Source organism: Trematomus bernacchii, unplaced genomic scaffold, assembly GCF_902827165.1.
Source record: "Trematomus bernacchii unplaced genomic scaffold, fTreBer1.1, whole genome shotgun sequence".
In the NCBI taxonomy this organism is placed as follows: Eukaryota; Metazoa; Chordata; class Actinopteri; order Perciformes; family Nototheniidae; genus Trematomus; species Trematomus bernacchii.
Window position 1 is genome coordinate 67,592 of NW_022987783.1, and position 19,909 is coordinate 87,500.

The 19,909-nt window shown below is 46.7% G+C and overlaps 2 protein-coding genes across 2 annotated transcripts in view; one reads left to right on the forward strand and one right to left on the reverse strand.

Moving 5' to 3' along the window:
* Window positions 1–7,458, reverse strand: part of cdc42bpb (CDC42 binding protein kinase beta (DMPK-like)) — a 49,946-nt gene extending 42,488 nt beyond the window's left edge. The window contains 3 exon segments of the mRNA XM_034149396.1: window positions 988–1,079; window positions 6,626–6,795; window positions 7,229–7,458. Coding sequence (XP_034005287.1) covers window positions 988–1,079; window positions 6,626–6,794 — 261 coding nt within the window. The 5' untranslated portion in view covers window position 6,795; window positions 7,229–7,458.
* A 3,294-nt stretch (window positions 7,459–10,752) lies between these two features.
* On the forward strand, window positions 10,753–13,275 carry LOC117497420 (photoreceptor outer segment membrane glycoprotein 2-like). The gene is made up of 3 exons (XM_034149394.1): window positions 10,753–11,333; window positions 12,211–12,445; window positions 13,069–13,275. The coding sequence occupies exons 1-3, from the start codon at window positions 10,753–10,755 to the stop codon at window positions 13,273–13,275; spliced, it is 1,023 nt and encodes a 340-aa protein (XP_034005285.1).
* The last annotated feature ends 6,634 nt before the right edge of the window (window positions 13,276–19,909 follow it).

The window sequence follows — 19,909 nt, forward strand, 5'->3', positions numbered from 1 at the left end:
GTTCTGTTTCAATAAAGTTTATTTAAAACCCCTGAGCTCCTGAGGGAGGCCCAGAGGAAGCGGACAGGAAGTGGATTGTTGTAAACAGGAAGTGCAGAGCCACATGTCACTGGAAACACTTCCTGTTCGTTCTCCACCCCTCCACACTGAACGTCTGTTAATAAATATATCATTATAATGAAAGATGTTCACAGAGTGAGGCCCAATCCCAAACCACACCCTCGACCCTACCCCTCCGTGGCGGAGTGAACTCCGTCTGTAGTCTCACTCGCAGCTCAACGAGGCTCCTCCTCTCAGATGGAGGGAGTAAATACAGCGGCAAGCTTTGGGACAAACTCCCCTCTCTCCGGCAGAAACAGGAAATGCCGTAACTGTATGTAACAACGGTATCAAATCAGCATGTCTTTGACACAACATGTAAATTAAGAACTCAAATAAAACTCCAAACATCTTTCATTGTGTTACTTTTTTGTAAAGCTCTTTTAGTTTCAAACCTGATGTTTATAAGCTTCTTAGTTTTTGCAACAGTCTGTAAATATACACAACTTTATAATAAAATGCACACATTTACCTTTTTCTAGACTAAACACAGGTATGATCCTAAGTTAAAAAAATATGAGGTTATCATGAGGTTGTTAACATCGCAGTTTATCAGTGGATGTTTGCTGGAACTGTAAACAGCGTGTTTCCTGACGGACACACACAGCGTGACTCCGGTCAGGTAGAGACCGGTCTCAAGTCAGCACCGATGCAGACTCGCTGTTTGAGGGCTTGATAGCCCACTCCCCCTCCACACCGCTCCACACTCGTTGGTTTGGAACAGCACTTAATGTGGCGGACCCTCCCCGCGAACGGAGGGGTAGTGTGTAGGGGTAGAGTATAGGGGTAGTGTGTAGGGGTAGGGTGTAGGGGGCGGTTTGGGATTGGGCCTAAAGGATTCAGTGATGGGGGGGGGGGGGGGGGTCAGAGGTCAACAGGAAGTCTTACCTCTCCAAAAGCTCCTCGTCCAATCACCTTCAGCATCTCGAAGTCGTCTCTGTGCAGCCGCAGGTCCTTCACCGTGGTGCTGAACGGCTTCACTGAGAGCACACAATACATACATATATAAATATACATATCACCTCATACATACATATCACCTTATATACACACAAATCACCTCATATACACACAAATCACCTCATATACACACATATCACCTCATATACACACATATCACCTCATATACACACATATCACCTCATATACACACATATCACCTCATATACACACATATCACTACACACATATCACCACACACATATCACCTCATATACACACATATCACCTCATATACACACATATCACCTCATATACACACATATCACCTCATATACATTAGGGATGGGAATTTGAAAGCAAATGTATATTCGAATATTCGACCCACAAAAAAACGGTTAACCGATTAACTGAAATGTAGATATCCTATAAAAAAAAAAAAGATGTGGGGGAAAAAAATTACACCTTTTTTTTTTAATTAATTTAGAAAATAAATAAATACATGTTCAAATAAGTTTAGAAACCAAGTCGAATTTGTCAAATGTATTGAACTGGTGATCACAGTTTGAACAGTTGACAGCTATAGGCCTACAGCTTTCATGCTTAAAACATGACTTGGTTTTGAAATGAAAGAGGGATCATACAGGAACAACATAACGGGTTAGGGTAACGTAACCCTATCACGACAGAGATCAGCAACCTGTAACAGGGTTACGTTACCCTAACCCTGTTACAGGTTGCTGATCTCTGTCGTGATAGGGTTACGTTACCCTAACCCTATCACGACAGAGATCAACAACCTGTAACAGGGTTAGGGTAACGTAACCCTATCACGACAGAGATCAACAACCTGTAACAGGGTTAGGGTAACGTAACCCTATCACAACAGAGATCAACCTGTAACAGGGTCAGGGTAACGTAACCCTATCACAACAGAGATCAAAAACCTGTAACGGGGTTAGGGTAACGTAACCCTATCACAACAGAGATCAACAACCTGTAACGGGGTTAGGGTAACGTAACCCTATCATGACAGAGATCAACAACCTGTAACGGGGTTAGGGTAACGTAACCCTATCACGACAGAGATCAACAACCTGTAACAGGGTTAGGGTAACGTAACCCTATCACAACAGAGATCAACAACCTGTAACAGGGTTAGGGTAACGTAACCCTATCACGACAGAGATCAACAACCTGTAACAGGGTTAGGGTAACGTAACCCTATCACGACAGAGATCAACCTGTAACAGGGTCAGGGTAACGTAACCCTATCACGACAGAGATCAACAACCTGTAACAGGGTCAGGGTAACGTAACCCTATCACGACAGAGATCAACAACCTGTAACAGGGTCAGGGTAACGTAACCCTATCACGACAGAGATCAACAACCTGTAACAGGGTCAGGGTAACGTAACCCTATCACGACAGAGATCAACAACCTGTAACAGGGTCAGGGTAACGTAACCCTATCACGACAGAGATCAACAACCTGTAACAGGGTCAGGGTAACGTAACCCTATCACGACAGAGATCAACAACCTGTAACAGGGTTAGGGTAACGTAACCCTATCACGACAGAGATCAACAACCTGTAACAGGGTTAGGGTAACCCTATCACGACAGAGATCAACAACCTGTAACAGGGTTAGGGTAACCCTATCACGACAGAGATCAACAACCTGTAACAGGGTTAGGGTAACGTAACCCTATCACAACAGAGATCAACAACCTGTAACAGGGTTAGGGTAACGTAACCCTATCACGACAGAGATCAATAACCTGTAACAGGGTTAGGGTAACCCTATCACGACAGAGATCAACAACCTGTAACAGGGTCAGGGTAACGTAACCCTATCACGACAGAGATCAACAACCTGTAACAGGGTCAGGGTAACGTAACCCTATCACGACAGAGATCAACAACCTGTAACAGGGTCAGGGTAACGTAACCCTATCACGACAGAGATCAACAACCTGTAACAGGGTCAGGGTAACGTAACCCTATCACGACAGAGATCAACAACCTGTAACAGGGGTTAGGGTAACGTACCCTATCACGACAGAGATAACAACCTGTAACAGGGTTAGGGTAACGTAACCCTATCACGACAGAGATCAACAACCTGTAACAGGGTTAGGGTAACGTAACCCTATCACGACAGAGATCAACAACCTGTAACAGGGGTAGGGTAACCCTATCACGACAGAGATCAACAACCTGTAACAGGGTTAGGGTAACGTAACCCTATCACGACAGAGATCAACAACCTGTAACAGGGTTAGGGTAACCCTATCACGACAGAGATCAACAACCTGTAACAGGGTTAGGGTAACGTAACCCTATCACAACAGAGATCAACAACCTGTAACAGGGTTAGGGTAACGTAACCCTATCACGACAGAGATCAATAACCTGTAACAGGGTTAGGGTAACCCTATCACGACAGAGATCAACAACTTGTAACAGGGTTAGGGTAACGTAACCCTATCACGACAGAGATCAACAACCTGTAACAGGGTTAGGGTAACGTAACCCTATCACGACAGAGATCAACAACCTGTAACAGGGTTAGGGTAACGTAACCCTATCACGACAGAGATCAACCTGTAACAGGGTTAGGGTAACGTAACCCTATCACGACAGAGATCAACCTGTAACAGGGTTAGGGTAACGTAACCCTATCACAACAGAGATCAACCTGTAACAGGGTTAGGGTAACGTAACCCTATCACGACAGAGATCAACAACCTGTAACAGGGTTAGGGTAACGTAACCCTATCACGACAGAGATCAACCTGTAACAGGGTTAGGGTAACGTAACCCTATCACGACAGAGATCAACAACCTGTAACAGGGTTAGGGTAACGTAACCCTATCACGACAGAGATCAACAACCTGTAACAGGGTTAGGGTAACGTAACCCTATCACGACAGAGATCAACCTGTAACAGGGTTAGGGTAACGTAACCCTATCACGACAGAGATCAACCTGTAACAGGGTTAGGGTAACGTAACCCTATCACGACAGAGATCAACCTGTAACAGGGCCTATCACAGAATGCAGCTATTCAACACTCATTCTTCTTTAAGAATATGAGCATGTCTACTCAGGGGAGAGGCGGGTGCGGAGGCGATTCACAATCAGGCCAGCTGTAGAGAAGACCCTCTCAGCTGGAATGTGGGCATAAGATGAGGTTTGAGTCTGCGTGATCTGCGTGTAGGGAGGGGCAGCAGCCATATCATTAGCTAGAACTAGATCTGATGGATTTGGACATAAACGCGAGTGAAGTATAACCGGACGCGAGAGAGAGAGAGATCAGCACCTGCAGCTCTGCCCGCTGTGAGGGGCCGGTGAGCGGAGCAAAACACACCTTTAGACCAAACACACTTAGCTATGGCACTGTCATATACATTGAATTATTCCATTTGATCATATGTCATCAACTCAGGCATCCCTCCCAAAAAAAAAAACCTCATATTCGAATGCCTGAATAATTTTGAATATTCGATTCATCTTTCCCATCCCTAACCCATACACATAACCTCATAAATACACATCACCTCATATAAATACACATCAACTCATATAAATACACATCAACTCATATAAATACACATCACCTCGTATAAATACACATCACCTCCTTTGGACAGAGAGAGGACAGTGTTTTTATAACAAAGAGTTATTTTATTAAACAGATGTTCTCGATTGTATAGAAATACTAAACTTTAGTAATGTAAGACTTTAGTATTATAATAATATTACTTCTAATACTCATAGTGATACAAGAGGAAGGGGGCACTAGGACCTTGCGGGCTGTGCTGCTCAGTTCACACACACACACACACACACACACACACACACACACACAACACACACACACACACCACACACACACACACACACACACACCACACACACACACACACACATCACACACACACACACCACACACACACACACACACACACACCCACACACACACACACACACACACACACACACACACACACACACACACACACACACACACACACACACACACACACACACACACAACACTAACGGCAGGTACCGGTCCTATAAACAGGCACCGGTACTAACGGCAGGCACCGGTACTAACGGCAGGCACCGGTACTAACGGCAGGCACCGGTACTAACGGCAGGCACCGGTACTAACGGCAGGTACCGGTCCTAACGGCAGGTACCGGTCCTAACGGCAGGTCGGGCAGGCAGGAAGTGGAACGGTCAGAGCATATATAGCATATATATATAGCATATATATATATATATATACACACAAACTAATTTTGCAGACCCTATCCCTCCGTAGTCTTTCAAGTAGGAGGAGAAATGCCAGCGTTCTCCTCCGGTTTACAGGCACTGTCCTAACGGCAGGTGCCGGTCCTAACGGCAGCTACAGGTCCTAACGGCAGGTACAGGTCCTAACGGTGCCGGTCCTAACGGCAGGTCTCCCCCACTTTTCAAAATTCCGTTTGTGTCCCCCCCACTTTTCAAAATCCTGTTTGTGTCCCCCCCCCCACTTTTCAAATGTGTTTATTCTTATTTTTTAGGCAAGAGGTCATCGTCATGGAGGAGCGTCTGTGTGTGTGTGGTACGAGCACATTTTGTGAGAGAGAGAGAGAGAGAGAGAGAGAGAGACAGAGAGAGTTACGGGGGTTGTTGTTAGCATCTGGTGCTAGCTCGGAGCTAACGGAGATTAGGAGCTGTTTCAACAGTAAGGAGAGGGAGAGCTCTCTCCTGTCGGACTGAGAGGCTGAGATCACGTCAGCTCAGTGAACTAAAGGACTCTGAGGGATTAGATTGTAAACTTTAGTCCAAGTTATCTCAGTGGGTCTCAAAGGGAATGGTCATCTTTGTAAACAAATATTTCCATCTATTCAATATAGTTGTTTGGTGTGTCCCCCACTTCTCAAACCAAAGTTACACCCTTGGATACCGGTCTTAACGGCAGGTGCCGGTACTAACGGAACATACAGGTCCTAACGGCAGGTGCCGGTTCTAACGGCAGGTACCGGTCCTAACGGCAGGTACAGGTCCTAATGGCAGGTACCGGTAATAACGGCAGGTAAAGGTCCTAATGGCAGGTGCCGGTTCTAAAGGCAGGTACCGGTAATAACGGCAGGTACAGGTCCTAACGGTGCCGGTCCTAACGGCAGGTACCGGTCCTAACGGCAGGTACAGGTCCTAATGGCAGGTGCCGGTTCTAAAGGCAGGTACCGGTAATAACGGCAGGTACCAGTAATAACGGCAGGTACAGGTCCTAACGGTGCCGGTCCTAACAGCAGGTACGGGTAATAACGGCAGGTACAGGTAATAACGGCAGGTACAGGTCCTAGCGGCAGGTGCCGGTCCTAATGGCAGGTACCGGTAATAACGGCAGGTACAGGTCCTAACGGTGCCGGTCCTAACGGCAGATACCGGTCCTAACAGCAGGTACCGGTCCTAACGGCAGATACCGGTCCTAAAAGCAGGTACAGGTCCTAACGACTGGTACCGGTCGTAACAGCAGTTACCGGTTCATATATCCTTTATATATGTATATGTACACACACTCACCCCATGTCAGGAAGTCGTTGACGTGCTTCTCCCTCTTCAGAGGGCAGCTGCTGCACTCGGTGTAGAAGCAGAGCAGCAGGTCCAGCAGAGCCTCCACACTCAGGCAGCCTGAAGCCTTCTGCTGCAGCAGCAGGTCCTCCAGAACCTTCAGCCGGGCCACCGCAGACATCCTGCAACACAACAACACTTTACTGTCAACATGTACAAGTACTACAAGTACTGCAGGTCCTCCAGAACGTATAAGTATAATTACACAAAGTACAGTAGTATTTATAGTATAAAGTACAACAATACACATCCAGCTTGACAAAGTACTGTAGTATAGATTAAAGTACAACAGTATATATAAGCGTTGTGATAGCAGGTGACAGTAGTGACAGTAAAAGTACTACACAGTGAATACACAAGTACTACAGAGCGTCAGACTATGAGCAGAATATACATATATATATATATATATATATACACACATATATATATATACACACATATATATATATATATATATATATATATACTTATATATATATATGTATATATAAATATAGGGACCGGGAAGAGGGACCGGGAGAGACCGGGAGGAGCCGTCAGTAACGTCAGTACCTCAGTTAGCTGCTCGTTAGCTCCGGGTGTCGCTGATCCTCCTCCGGAGTGTCTGTAATCCGGTGTAAGCGGGGCCTCAGCGCCGAAACATGTCTCTCTTTTGTCTCTCTTCACCGTCAGTACCGTCAGTACCCGTCAGTACCCGTCAGTACCGGGATCACCGGGATCAGGAGTTTCCGGAGGAATATGGCTGATCCGAGAGCTGCATACGCACACACACACACACACTTCCGGTCACACGGACTTTCAAATTAAAAGACTCAACAACGAGAGCGAGGCGGGGTTCCGATCATTTTATAACATATAGATAACACACATAACATGTGAGATAATACATATATAACATGAGAGATAATACATACAACATGAGAGATAATACATATATAACATGAGAGATAATACATATAACATGAGAGATAATACATATATAACATGAGAGATAATACACATAACATGTGAGATAATACACATAACATGTGAGATATAATACATATAACATGTGAGATAATACACATAACATGAGAGATAATACACACATAACATGAGAGATAACACATCTATAACATGAAAGATAATACATCTATAACATGAAAGATAATACATCTATAACATGATAATACATATAACTTGATAAAACATATAACTTGTATAATGGACATAAAGGAGTTCGTGCTGGGGAGTTTATTTAGTTAAAATTAAATCATACACTGATTTACAGACGTCTCTTTCTCAATGTAAGTCAATGGTGATGTCTTTCTGGGTCAAAATGACATCACGGGAGCTGCAGTACCACCGTTTGGCCGCTAGAGTCATTCCTATGGGCTTCACCAGGGGAGCACTTCCGGGAGCTGCAGTACCACCGTTTGGCCGCTTTAAAGTGAAAGTACAGGTATCGTAACTGATTTACCTGTTTGATGGTTTCATAGTATTTCAAAGTGAAAGTACAGGTATCGTGACTTTTAAAATGTGTATTTATACTTCATACCAAACCTTCATGCTTTATTTTTGAAGGAGGATCTCCCGGTCCCGGAAGTGACTCACCTGTCTCCCTGAGGAACACGGAAGCCCCGCCCTCCTACACAGGAAACCCTCTGGATACATGACGTCACAGCATGTCTAGACTTCAGTATAAATATAAATAAGAGTGAATAAAATAGTATAAATATAAATAAATGTTAAATAGGACTAAAAACTCAATGTTGTTAAAAAAAAGAAGATTGTTTTAATAAATACAAATCGTTTAAATAATGTCTAAACTCCAGTTTGAAAATGACATGAACATATCAGAGTAGATGGTACAACTAACAATAAATAGAAACACACTTCTAAACTCGTGCCTGAAGTTACAACCCTAGAGATATTAGTATCTGTATTACCAGGCTGACAGTGCAGCTGGGGGGGGGGGTATTACCAGGCTGGCAGTGCAGCTGGGGGGGGGGGTATTACCAGGCTGACAGTGCAGCTGGGGGGGGGGGGTATTACCAGGCTGACAGTGCAGCTGGGGGGGGGGTATTACCAGGCTGACAGTGCAGCTGGGGGGGGGGGGGATTACCAGGCTGACAGTTGCAGCTGGGGGGGGGGGGGATTACCAGGCTGACAGTGCAGCTGGGGGGGGGGGGTATTACCAGGCTGACAGGGCAGCTGGGGGGGGGGTGTATTGACCAGGCTGCAGTCAGCTGGGGGGGGGGGTATTGCCAGGCTGACAGTGCAGCTGGGGGGGGGGGTATTACCAGGCTGACAGTGCAGCTGGGGGGGGGGTATTACAGGCTGACAGTGCAGCTGGGGGGGGGGGGTATTACCAGGCTGACAGTGCAGCTGGGGGGGGGGGGTATTACCAGGCTGACAGTGCAGCTGCTGGGGGGGGGTATTACCAGGCTGACAGTGCAGCTGGGGGGGGGGGGTATTACCAGGCTGACAGTGCAGCTGGGGGGGGTATTACCAGGCTGACAGTGCCAGCTGGGGGGGGGGGTATTACCAGGCTGACAGTGCAGCTGGGGGGGGGTATTACCAGGCTGACAGTGCAGCTGGGGGGGGGGGGTATTACCAGGCTGACAGTGCAGCTGGGGGGGGGTATTACCAGGCTGACAGTGCAGCTGGGGGGGGGGGGTATTACCAGGCTGACAGTGCAGCTGGGGGGGGGGGGGGTGGGGGGGTATTACCAGGCTGACAGTGCAGCTGGGGGGGGGGGTATTACCAGGCTGACAGTTGCAGCTGGGGGGGGGGGTATTACCAGGCTGACAGTGCAGCTGGGGGGGGGGTATTACCAGGCTGACAGTGCAGCTGGGGGGGGGGGTATTACCAGGCTGACAGTGCAGCTGGGGGGGGGGGGGTATTACCAGGCTGACAGTGCAGCTGGGGGGGGGGGTATTGCCAGGCTGACGGTGCAGCTGGGAGGGGGGGGGGGGGTATTACCAGGCTGACAGTGCAGCTGGGGGGGGGGGGGGTATTTACCAGGCTGACAGTGCAGCTGGGGGGGGGGTATTGCCAGGCTGACAGTGCAGCTGGGAGGGGGGGGGGGGGGGGGGTATTACCAGGCTGACAGTGCAGCTGGGGGGGGGGGGGGGGGTATTACCAGGCTGATTAGCTGTAAGCAGATTAGCGGTGCAAGCCAGCAGACTCTCACAACTCTGCTGCAAAACCTGTGAGACACTGCAGAGGAGGCATCCATTTCCCGTCCACAGGTAGACTCTGTCCACAAGTAGAGACTCTGTCCACAGGTAGACTCTGTCCACAGGTAGACTCTGTCCACAAGTAGACTCTGTCCACAGGTAGACTCTGTCCACAGGTAGACTCTGTCCACAGGTAGACTCTGTCCACAAGTAGACTCTGTCCACAGGTAGACTCTGTCCACAGGTAGACTCTGTCCACAGGTAGACTCTGTCCACAGGTAGACTCTGTCCACAGGTAGACTCTGTCCACAGGTTAACTGTCTTTATTTCCTGTCCACAGGTAGGTCCATGAAGTCTGAGCTCTGGAACCTAAACTCTGGACCCTGGACCCTGAACTCTGGACCCTGAACTCTGGATCCTGAACTCTGGACCCTGAACCCGAAACTCTGAACCCTCTCAGACTCATGTGGACTGTATGTGAGTCCTGCTCCTCTGTGACCCCAGGGTTTGGGTCTGAAGTGGAGTCCACAATCTGCACCATTTTGTAAGTCAATCGAGGAACTTCCAAGAATGGGCAGCAGGATGTGAAACCTGATTGGAGGACCCAGAGAAACCTAATCATGGTGCGGGAAAGACCTGTTCCCCAGAGAGACGCCTTGTGAAGGCCCCCTGGTCCAGGTGGAGGGGAAGACCTGTTCCCCAGAGAGACACCTTGTGAAGGCCCCCTGGTCGAAGTTAAAGGGAAGACCTGTTCCCCAGAGAGACGCCTTGTGAAGGCCCCCTGGTCCATGTTGAGGGGAAGACCTGTTCCCCAGAGAGAGGCCTTGTGAAGGCCACTGGTCCAGGTGGAACTTAAATAACTCTATTGCGGACATGTTTCCGGCCTGGACGTGATCCACACAGGAAGTGGATCTGATGGCGGTCGGGAGGCGGACCTTCACCAAGGCGGAGCGAGAGAAGCTGGCTGAGGTCCTCTGGCTGCTCAACTGGGTCTCCGTCCTGACGGGGGCCCTCCTCTTTGGACTGGGCTTGTTCCTCAGAGTGGAGATCCAGAAGTGGCAGGAAGTGATGTCGGGGCCCGGGATCCTCTACGTGCCTCACGTCCTGATCAGCACCGGGCTGGCGGCCTGCGGCATCAACTTCCTTGGGGGGAAGATCTGCCTGGACTGCGCCGACCCCAACAGGTTCCTGCGCTGGAAACTGGTCCTGATGCCCTACGTGGTCTGCAGCCTCTGCTTCACCGCCTGCATCCTAGGGGGGGCGCTGCTGTGCTACGGGGTCCAGAGCCAGCTGGAGGACTCGCTGCTGCTGGGCCTGCAGAACGCCATGCGTTTCTACAAAGACACAGACACGCCGGGCCGCTGCTACCTGAAGAAGACCGTGGACCTGCTGCAGATCCAGTTCCAGTGCTGTGGGAACGCTGGGTACCGGGACTGGTTCCAGGTCCAGTGGATCAGCAACCGCTACCTGGACATGACCAGCAGCAGCGTAGTGGAGTAAGTGTCCTCTGCTGGGGGTTTAGAGTAGTCTTTAGCCACAGGTCCACATCTGGTTTTCATTAGAACCCGGTTCCTCTTTGGAACCACATCATACAAGGTTTTGGTTTGTGATCCAGCTCCTAAAGCTAATGTCGGCTAACACAGACAAGAGTGTCTACGCCTGAAAGCCAAAGGGGGACCTCCAGTTATTTGGGTTTAGGTGGACCTCCCTTTTGGTGGAAGATCAGCTGAGTGCAGGTCTCTGTAGTTCAGGTCTCTGTAGTTCAGGTCTCTGTAGAACAGGTCTCTGTCGAACAGGTCTCTGTAGTTCAGGTCTCTGTAGAACAGGTCTCTGTCAAACAGGTCTCTGTAGTTCAGGTCTCTGTAGTGCAGGTCTCTGTAGTTCAGGTCTCTGTAGTGCAGGTCCCTGTAGTAAAGGTCTCTGTAGTTCAGGTCTCTGTAGTTCAGGTCTCTGTAGTGCAGGTCTCTGTAGTGCAGGTCTCTGTAGTACAGGTCTCTGTAGTGCAGGTCTCTGTAGTGCAGGTCTCTGTAGTGCAGGTCTCTGTAGTACAGGTCTCTGTAGTACAGGTCTCTGTAGTGCAGGTCTCTGTAGTTCAGGTCTCTGTAGTGCAGGTCTCTAGTGCAGGTTTCTGTAGTTCAGGTCTCTGTAGTGCAGGTCTCTGTAGTTCAGGTCTCTATAGTGCAGGTCTCTGTAGTACAGGTCTCTGTAGTTCAGGTCTCTGTAGTGCAGGTCTCTGTAGTTCAGGTCTCTATAGTTCAGGTCTCTGTAGTACAGGTCTCTGTAGTTCAGGTCTCTGTAGTTCAGGTCTCTGTAGTGCACATCACAGACCTTAATGAGACCTTAAACCTTAAACAGACCTTAACCCCCCTGCAGGCGCCTCAGGAGTAACGTGGGGGGGCAGTTCCTCCAGGACAGCGTGCCCTTCAGCTGCTGCAGCCCCTCCTCCCCGCGGCCCTGCATCCAGACGCAGCTCCGAGATGCCTCGCAGACCTTCAACTGGGACCAGCTGAACCAGTGGGGGGGGGGCTGCCGGCAGGTGCTGGTGGACCACTACAGGGGGCTCCTGCAGACCATCGGGTTCACCGTGCTGCTCATCTGGCTCTTTGAGGTACTACTACTGGGTACTACTGGGTACTACTGAGTATTACTGGGTACCACTGGGTACTACTGGGTACTACTGGGTACTTCTGGGTACTTCTGGGTACTACTGGGTACTACTGGGTAATACTGGGTACCACTGGGTACTACTGGGTACTACTGGGTACCACTGGGTACCACTGGGTGCCACTGGGTACTACTGGGTACTACTAGGTACTACTGGGTACCACTGGGTACTACTGGGTACTACTGGATACTACTGGGTATTACTGGGTACCACTGGGTACTACTGGGTACTACTGGGTACTTCTGGGTACTTCTGGGTACTACTGGGTACTACTGGGTAATACTGGGTACTACTGGGTACCACTGGGTACTACTTGGTACTACTGGGTACCACTGGGTACCACTGGGTACTACTGGGTACTACTAGGTACTACTGGGTACCACTGGGTACTACTGGGTATTACTTGGTACCACGGGGTACTACTGGGTAATACTGGGTACTACTGGGTACTACTGGGTACCACTGGGTACTACTGAGTAATACTGGGTACTACTGGGTGCCACTGGGTACTACTAGGTACTACTGGGTACTACTGGTACTACTCTAGCTGCTAACTGTTCCCCCAGCTGCTGGTTCTGACGGGGGTCCGGTACCTGCAGACTGCGATGGAGGAGGTTCTGCGCCTCGGGGATCCGGACTCTGATTCGTCGGGATGGATTCTGGACAGCAGCTTCACTCAGAGCGTCATCAAGAACCTGGGGAAGTGTTACCATGGAGACCAGGACCCCAACCTCAACACCCCCTCCCAGCACAGGATGCCTGCGGGACCCTGAACGCACCACGGGTTTAAGGCCTGCAGAGACCCTGAATGCACCACAGGTTTAAATCCTCCAGAGACCCTGAACGCACCACGGGTTTAAGGCCTGCAGAGACCGTGAACTCACCACGGGTTTAAGGCCTGCAGAGACCATGAACGCACCACAGGTTTAAATCCTCCAGAGACCCTGAACGCACCACGGGTTTAAGGCCTGCAGAGACCCTGAACGCACCACGGGTTTAAGGCCTGCAGAGACCCTGAACGCACTACAGGTTTAAATCCTCCAGAGACCCTGAACGCACCACAGGTTTAAGGCCTGCAGAGACCCTGAACTCACCACGGGTTTAAGGCCTGCAGAGACCCTGAACGCACCACAGGTTTAAATCCTCCAGAGACCCTGAACGCACCACGGGTTTAAGGCCTGCAGAGACCTTGAACTCACCACGGGTTTAAGGCCTGCAGAGACCCTGAACGCACCACAGGTTTAAATCCTCCAGAGACCCTGAACGCACCACGGATAAGGCCTGCAGAGACCCTGAACGCACCATGGGTGTAAGGCCTGCAGAGACCCTGAACGCACCACAGGTTTAAATCCTGCAGAGATGCTGGGTTGACCCTGAACGCACCGTGGGTTTAAGGCCTTCAGTGACCCTGAACGCACCGTGGGTTTAAGGCCTTCACCTGACCCTCACCAGGAGAGGACTCTTTAAAGTAGGGACACTACATGCTGATATACACCTGAACATCAGCAGGAGAGGACTCTTTAAAGTAGAGACACTACATACTGATATACACCTGAACATCAGCAGGAGAGGACTCTTTAAAGTAGAGACACTACATACTGATATACACCTGAACATCAGCAGGAGAGGACTCTTTAAAGTAGAGACACTACATACTGATATACACCTGAACATCAGCAGGAGAAGACTCTTTAAAGAAGAGACACTACATACTGATATACACCTGAACATCAGCAGGAGAGGACTCTTTAAAGTAGAGACACTACATACTGATATACACCTGAACATCAGCAGGAGAGGACTCTTTAAAGTAGAGACACTACATACTGATATACACCTGAACATCAGCAGGAGAGGACTCTTTAAAGTAGAGACACTACATACTGATATACACCTGAACATCAGCAGGAGAGGACTCTTTAAAGTAGAGACACTACATACTGATATACACCTGAACATCAGCAGGAGAGGACTCTTTAAAGTAGAGACACTACATACTGATATACACCTGAACATCAGCAGGAGAGGACTCTTTAAAGTAGAGACACTACATACTGATATACACCTGAACATCAGCAGGAGAGGACTCTTTAAAGTAGAGACACTACATACTGATATACACCTGAACATCAGCAGGAGAGGACTCTTTAAAGTAGAGACACCACATACTGATATACACCTGAACATCAGCAGGAGAGGACTCTTTAAAGTAGATACACTACATACTGATATACACCTGAACATCAGCAGGAGAGGACTCTTTAAAGTAGAGACACTACACACTGATATACACCTGAACATCAGCAGGAGAGGACTCTTTAAAGTAGAGACACTACACACTGATATACACCTGAACATCAGCAGGAGAGGACTCTTTAAAGTAGAGACACTACACACTGATATACACCTGAACATCAGCAGGAGAGGACTCTTTAAAGTAGAGACACTACATACTGATATACACCTGAACATCAGCAGGAGAGGACTCTTTAAAGTAGATACACTACATACTGATATACACCTGAACATCAGCAGGAGATGACTCTTTAAAGTAGAGACACTACATACTGATATACACCTGAACATCATCAGGAGAGGACTCTTTAAAGTAGAGACACTACATACTGATATACACCTGAACATCAGCAGGAGAGGACTCTTTAAAGTAGAGACACTACATACTGATATACACCTGAACATCAGCAGGAGAGGACTCTTTAAAGTAGAGACACTACATACTGATATACACCTGAACATCAGCAGGAGAGGACTCTTTAAAGTAGAGACACTGCATACTGATATACACCTGAACATCAGCAGGAGAGGACTCTTTAAAGTAGAGACACTACATACTGATATACACCTGAACATCAGCAGGAGAGGACTCTTTAAAGTAGAGACACTACATACTGATATACACCTGAACATCAGCAGGAGAGGACTCTTTAAAGTAGATACACTACATACTGATATACACCTGAACATCAGCAGGAGAGGACTCTTTAAAGTAGAGACACTACACACTGATATACACCTGAACATCAGCAGGAGAGGACTCTTTAAAGTAGAGACACTACACACTGATATACACCTGAACATCAGCAGGAGAGGACTCTTTAAAGTAGAGACACTACACACTGATATACACCTGAACATCAGCAGGAGAGGACTCTTTAAAGTAGAGACACTACATACTGATATACACCTGAACATCAGCAGGAGAGGACTCTTTAAAGTAGATACACTACATACTGATATACACCTGAACATCAGCAGGAGATGACTCTTTAAAGTAGAGACACTACATACTGATATACACCTGAACATCATCAGGAGAGGACTCTTTAAAGTAGAGACACTACATACTGATATACACCTGAACATCAGCAGGAGAGGACTCTTTAAAGTAGAGACACTACATACTGATATACACCTGAACATCAGCAGGAGAGGACTCTTTAAAGTAGAGACACTACATACTGATATACACCTGAACATCAGCAGGAGAGGACTCTTTAAAGTAGAGACACTGCATACTGATATACACCTGAACATCAGCAGGAGAGGACTCTTTAAAGTAGAGACACTACATACTGATATACACCTGAACATCAGCAGGAGAGGACTCTTTAAAGTAGAGACACTACATAGTGATATACACCTGAACATCAGCAGGAGAGGACTCTTTAAAGTAGAGACACTACATAGTGATATACACCTGAACATCAGCAGGAGAGGACTCTTTAAAGTAGAGACACTACATACTGATATACACCTGAACATCAGCAGGAGAGGACTCTTTAAAGTAGAGACACTACATACTGATATACACCTGAACATCAGCAGGAGAGGACTCTTTAAAGTAGAGACACTACATACTGATATACACCTGAACATCAGCAGGAGAGGACTCTTTAAAGTAGAGACACTACATACTGATATACACCTGAACATCAGCAGGAGAGGACTCTTTAAAGTAGAGACACTACATACTGATATACACCTGAAGATCAGCAGGAGAGGACTCTTTAAAGTAGAGACACTACATACTGATATACACCTGAACATCAGCAGGAGAGGACTCTTTAAAGTAGAGACACTACATACTGATATACACCTGAACATCATCAAGAGAGGACTCTTTAAAGTAGAGACACTACATACTGATATACACCTGAACATCAGCAGGAGAGGACTCTTTAAAGTAGAGACACTACATACTGATATACACCTGAACATCAGCAGGAGAGGACTCTTTAAAGTAGAGGCACTACATACTGATATACACCTGAACATCAGCAGGAGAGGACTCTTTAAAGTAGATACACTACATACTGATATACACCTGAACATCAGCAGGAGAGGACTCTTTAAAGTAGAGACACTACATACTGATATACACCTGAACATCATCAGGAGAGGACTCTTTAAAGTAGAGACACTACATACTGATATACACCTGAACATCAGCAGGAGAGGACTCTTTAAAGTAGAGACACTACATACTGATATACACCTGAACATCAGCAGGAGAGGACTCTTTAAAGTAGAGACACTACATACTGATATACACCTGAACATCAGCAGGAGAGGACTCTTTAAAGTAGAGACACTACATACTGATATACACCTGAACATCAGCAGGAGAGGACTCTTTAAAGTAGAGACACTACATACTGATATACACCTGAACATCAGCAGGAGAGGACTCTTTAAAGTAGAGACACCACATACTGATATACACCTGAACATCAGCAGGAGAGGACTCTTTAAAGTAGAGACACTACATACTGATATACACCTGAACATCAGCAGGAGAGGACTCTTTAAAGTAGAGACACTACATACTGATATACACCTGAACATCAGCAGGAGAGGACTCTTTAAAGTAGAGACACTACATACTGATATACACCTGAACATCAGCAGGAGAGGACTCTTTAAAGTAGAGACACTACATAGTGATATACACCTGAACATCAGCAGGAGAGGACTCTTTAAAGTAGAGACACTACATACTGATATACACCTGAACATCAGCAGGAGAGGACTCTTTAAAGTAGAGACACTACATACTGATATACACCTGAACATCATCAAGAGAGGACTCTTTAAAGTAGAGACACTACATACTGATATACACCTGAACATCAGCAGGAGAGGACTCTTTAAAGTAGAGACACTACATACTGATATACACCTGAACATCAGCAGGAGAGGACTCTTTAAAGTAGAGACACTACATACTGATATACACCTGAACATCAGCAGGAGAGGACTCTTTAAAGTAGATACACTATATACTGATATACACCTGAACATCAGCAGGAGAGGACTCTTTAAAGTAGAGACACTATATACTGATATACACCTGAACATCAGCAGGAGAGGACTCTTTAAAGTAGAGACACTATATACTGATATACACCTGAACATCAGCAGGAGAGGACTCTTTAAAGTAGAGACACTACATACTGATATACACCTGAACATCAGCAGGAGAGGACTCTTTAAAGTAGAGACACTACATACTGATATACACCTGAACATCAGCAGGAGAGGACTCTTTAAAGTAGAGACACTATATACTGATATACACCTGAACATCAGCAGGAGAGGACTCTTTAAAGTAGAGACACTACATACTGATATACACCTGAACATCAGCAGGAGAGGACTCTTTAAAGTAGAGACACTACATACTGATATACACCTGAACATCAGCAGGAGAGGACTCTTTAAAGTAGAGACACTACATACTGATATACACCTGAACATCAGCAGGAGAGGACTCTTTAAAGTAGAGACACTATATACTGATATACACCTGAACATCATTCTCTTTAAAACCTGTTTTTCATCTAAACTCAGACGACTGCTCCTGCGTCTGTCCACCAGAGGGTGACATATACTCACACACACACACACACACACACACACACACACACACACACACACACACACACACACACACACACACACACACACACACACACACACACACACACACACACACACACACACACACACACACACACACACACACACACACACACACACACACACACACACACACACACACACACACACACACATATCTATCCCCCCCCTTTTTGACTTTACATACCCCGCCTCCTTCCCCTTCATCACTGCCTTCATCTAAACATCCAATCAGGCGTCTCGCCTTCAAGTGACATCACACTCATCCTGTGAACTCATTGGTTTCCATGGTAACGAGGATTAGGGCCGCTGTGACCTTTGTTAATGTCCCACAATGCACCTGGAGCTGTGATTAAATACAGGAACACACAGCGTGCTGCATTCAGGTCACGTTCATATCGTGGGTTTATGCAGCGATAGCATTGAGGACACATACAGAAAATGGTTTCCCGGTAACGAGACCCGGCGCCCAAACGTACGAGGGGACAGTGAACGCTGCTTTATTCAAAGACAGAAAACTTTATTCAACACTCAGAGGGACGCAGGGATCAAGAGTCATTTAAATATCTAACACATCTTTTATAATATCTGTAAAAACACAGCCGTACTCTTACCACATTTAAATATAAATAGACTACTGTAATAGTGCTGTATTATATATTGCTTACTATTATAATACCATATTTAAAAAGTATTCTGATAATAATATATTAATACTTTAATGGTGCTATATTAAAAGTGTGTGTGATGGTGTCGAAGTCGATAGGGACTTGGCTTGGCATCTGGAAGGTCACCAGTTCGAGTCCCGGCAAGACCAAGTACTACCGAGGTGTCCCTGAGCAAGGCACCGCTACACTACTCCCCGGGCACACTGCTCCTAACACTAGGATGGATCAAATGCAGAGGAACAACTTCGTTACATAGTACCTGTACTGTGAAATGACAAAAAGAGCAATTTATTTTATTTTATTATTTAAATGTTATTATTTTAATTTAAATAAACGTTTACTATTTTATTACTATTTTCAAATAATATTCTTCCAATAATATTATATATTAAAATGGAATACCCGTATATAAATCAATTCATTATTATCTTTATTATTATTATATATTTTACTCTAACGTCTCATGTGAAGCCCCGCCCCACCAAGCTTTAACGGCACAGGATTGGACACAGCGGTCGTCACTCAGGATGATTGACAGGTCTGTTGGTTACTCATGTTATCAACATTCGTTTTATATTAGTTATTATTAGTTACAGGAAATATCAAGAACACGGTTTTCTGTTCTCTTTGTATTGTTTATGTGCGACTGGCCCTTTAAATCTCTGACCTGCTGCTGCTGCTCAGCCAATGAGAGGAGGAGGAGGCTGAGGAGGGCTGTGATTGGCTGCAGGCAAGAGTAGGTTGAGCTGCTGACGTCACTGCAGCTTTCAGATGACAAGGACATACTGGGTTTTATACT

Excerpts from the sequence above, each read along its gene's own strand:
- LOC117497420 (XM_034149394.1), top strand. The coding sequence starts at position 10,753 with ATGGCGGTCGGGAGGCGGACCTTCACCAAGGCGGAGCGAGAGAAGCTG. Across the intron at positions 11,334-12,210 it reads ACCAGCAGCAGCGTAGTGGA|GCGCCTCAGGAGTAACGTGG; the intron begins GTAAGTGTCCTC and ends ACCCCCCTGCAG. Across the intron at positions 12,446-13,068 it reads TGCTCATCTGGCTCTTTGAG|CTGCTGGTTCTGACGGGGGT; the intron begins GTACTACTACTG and ends CTGTTCCCCCAG.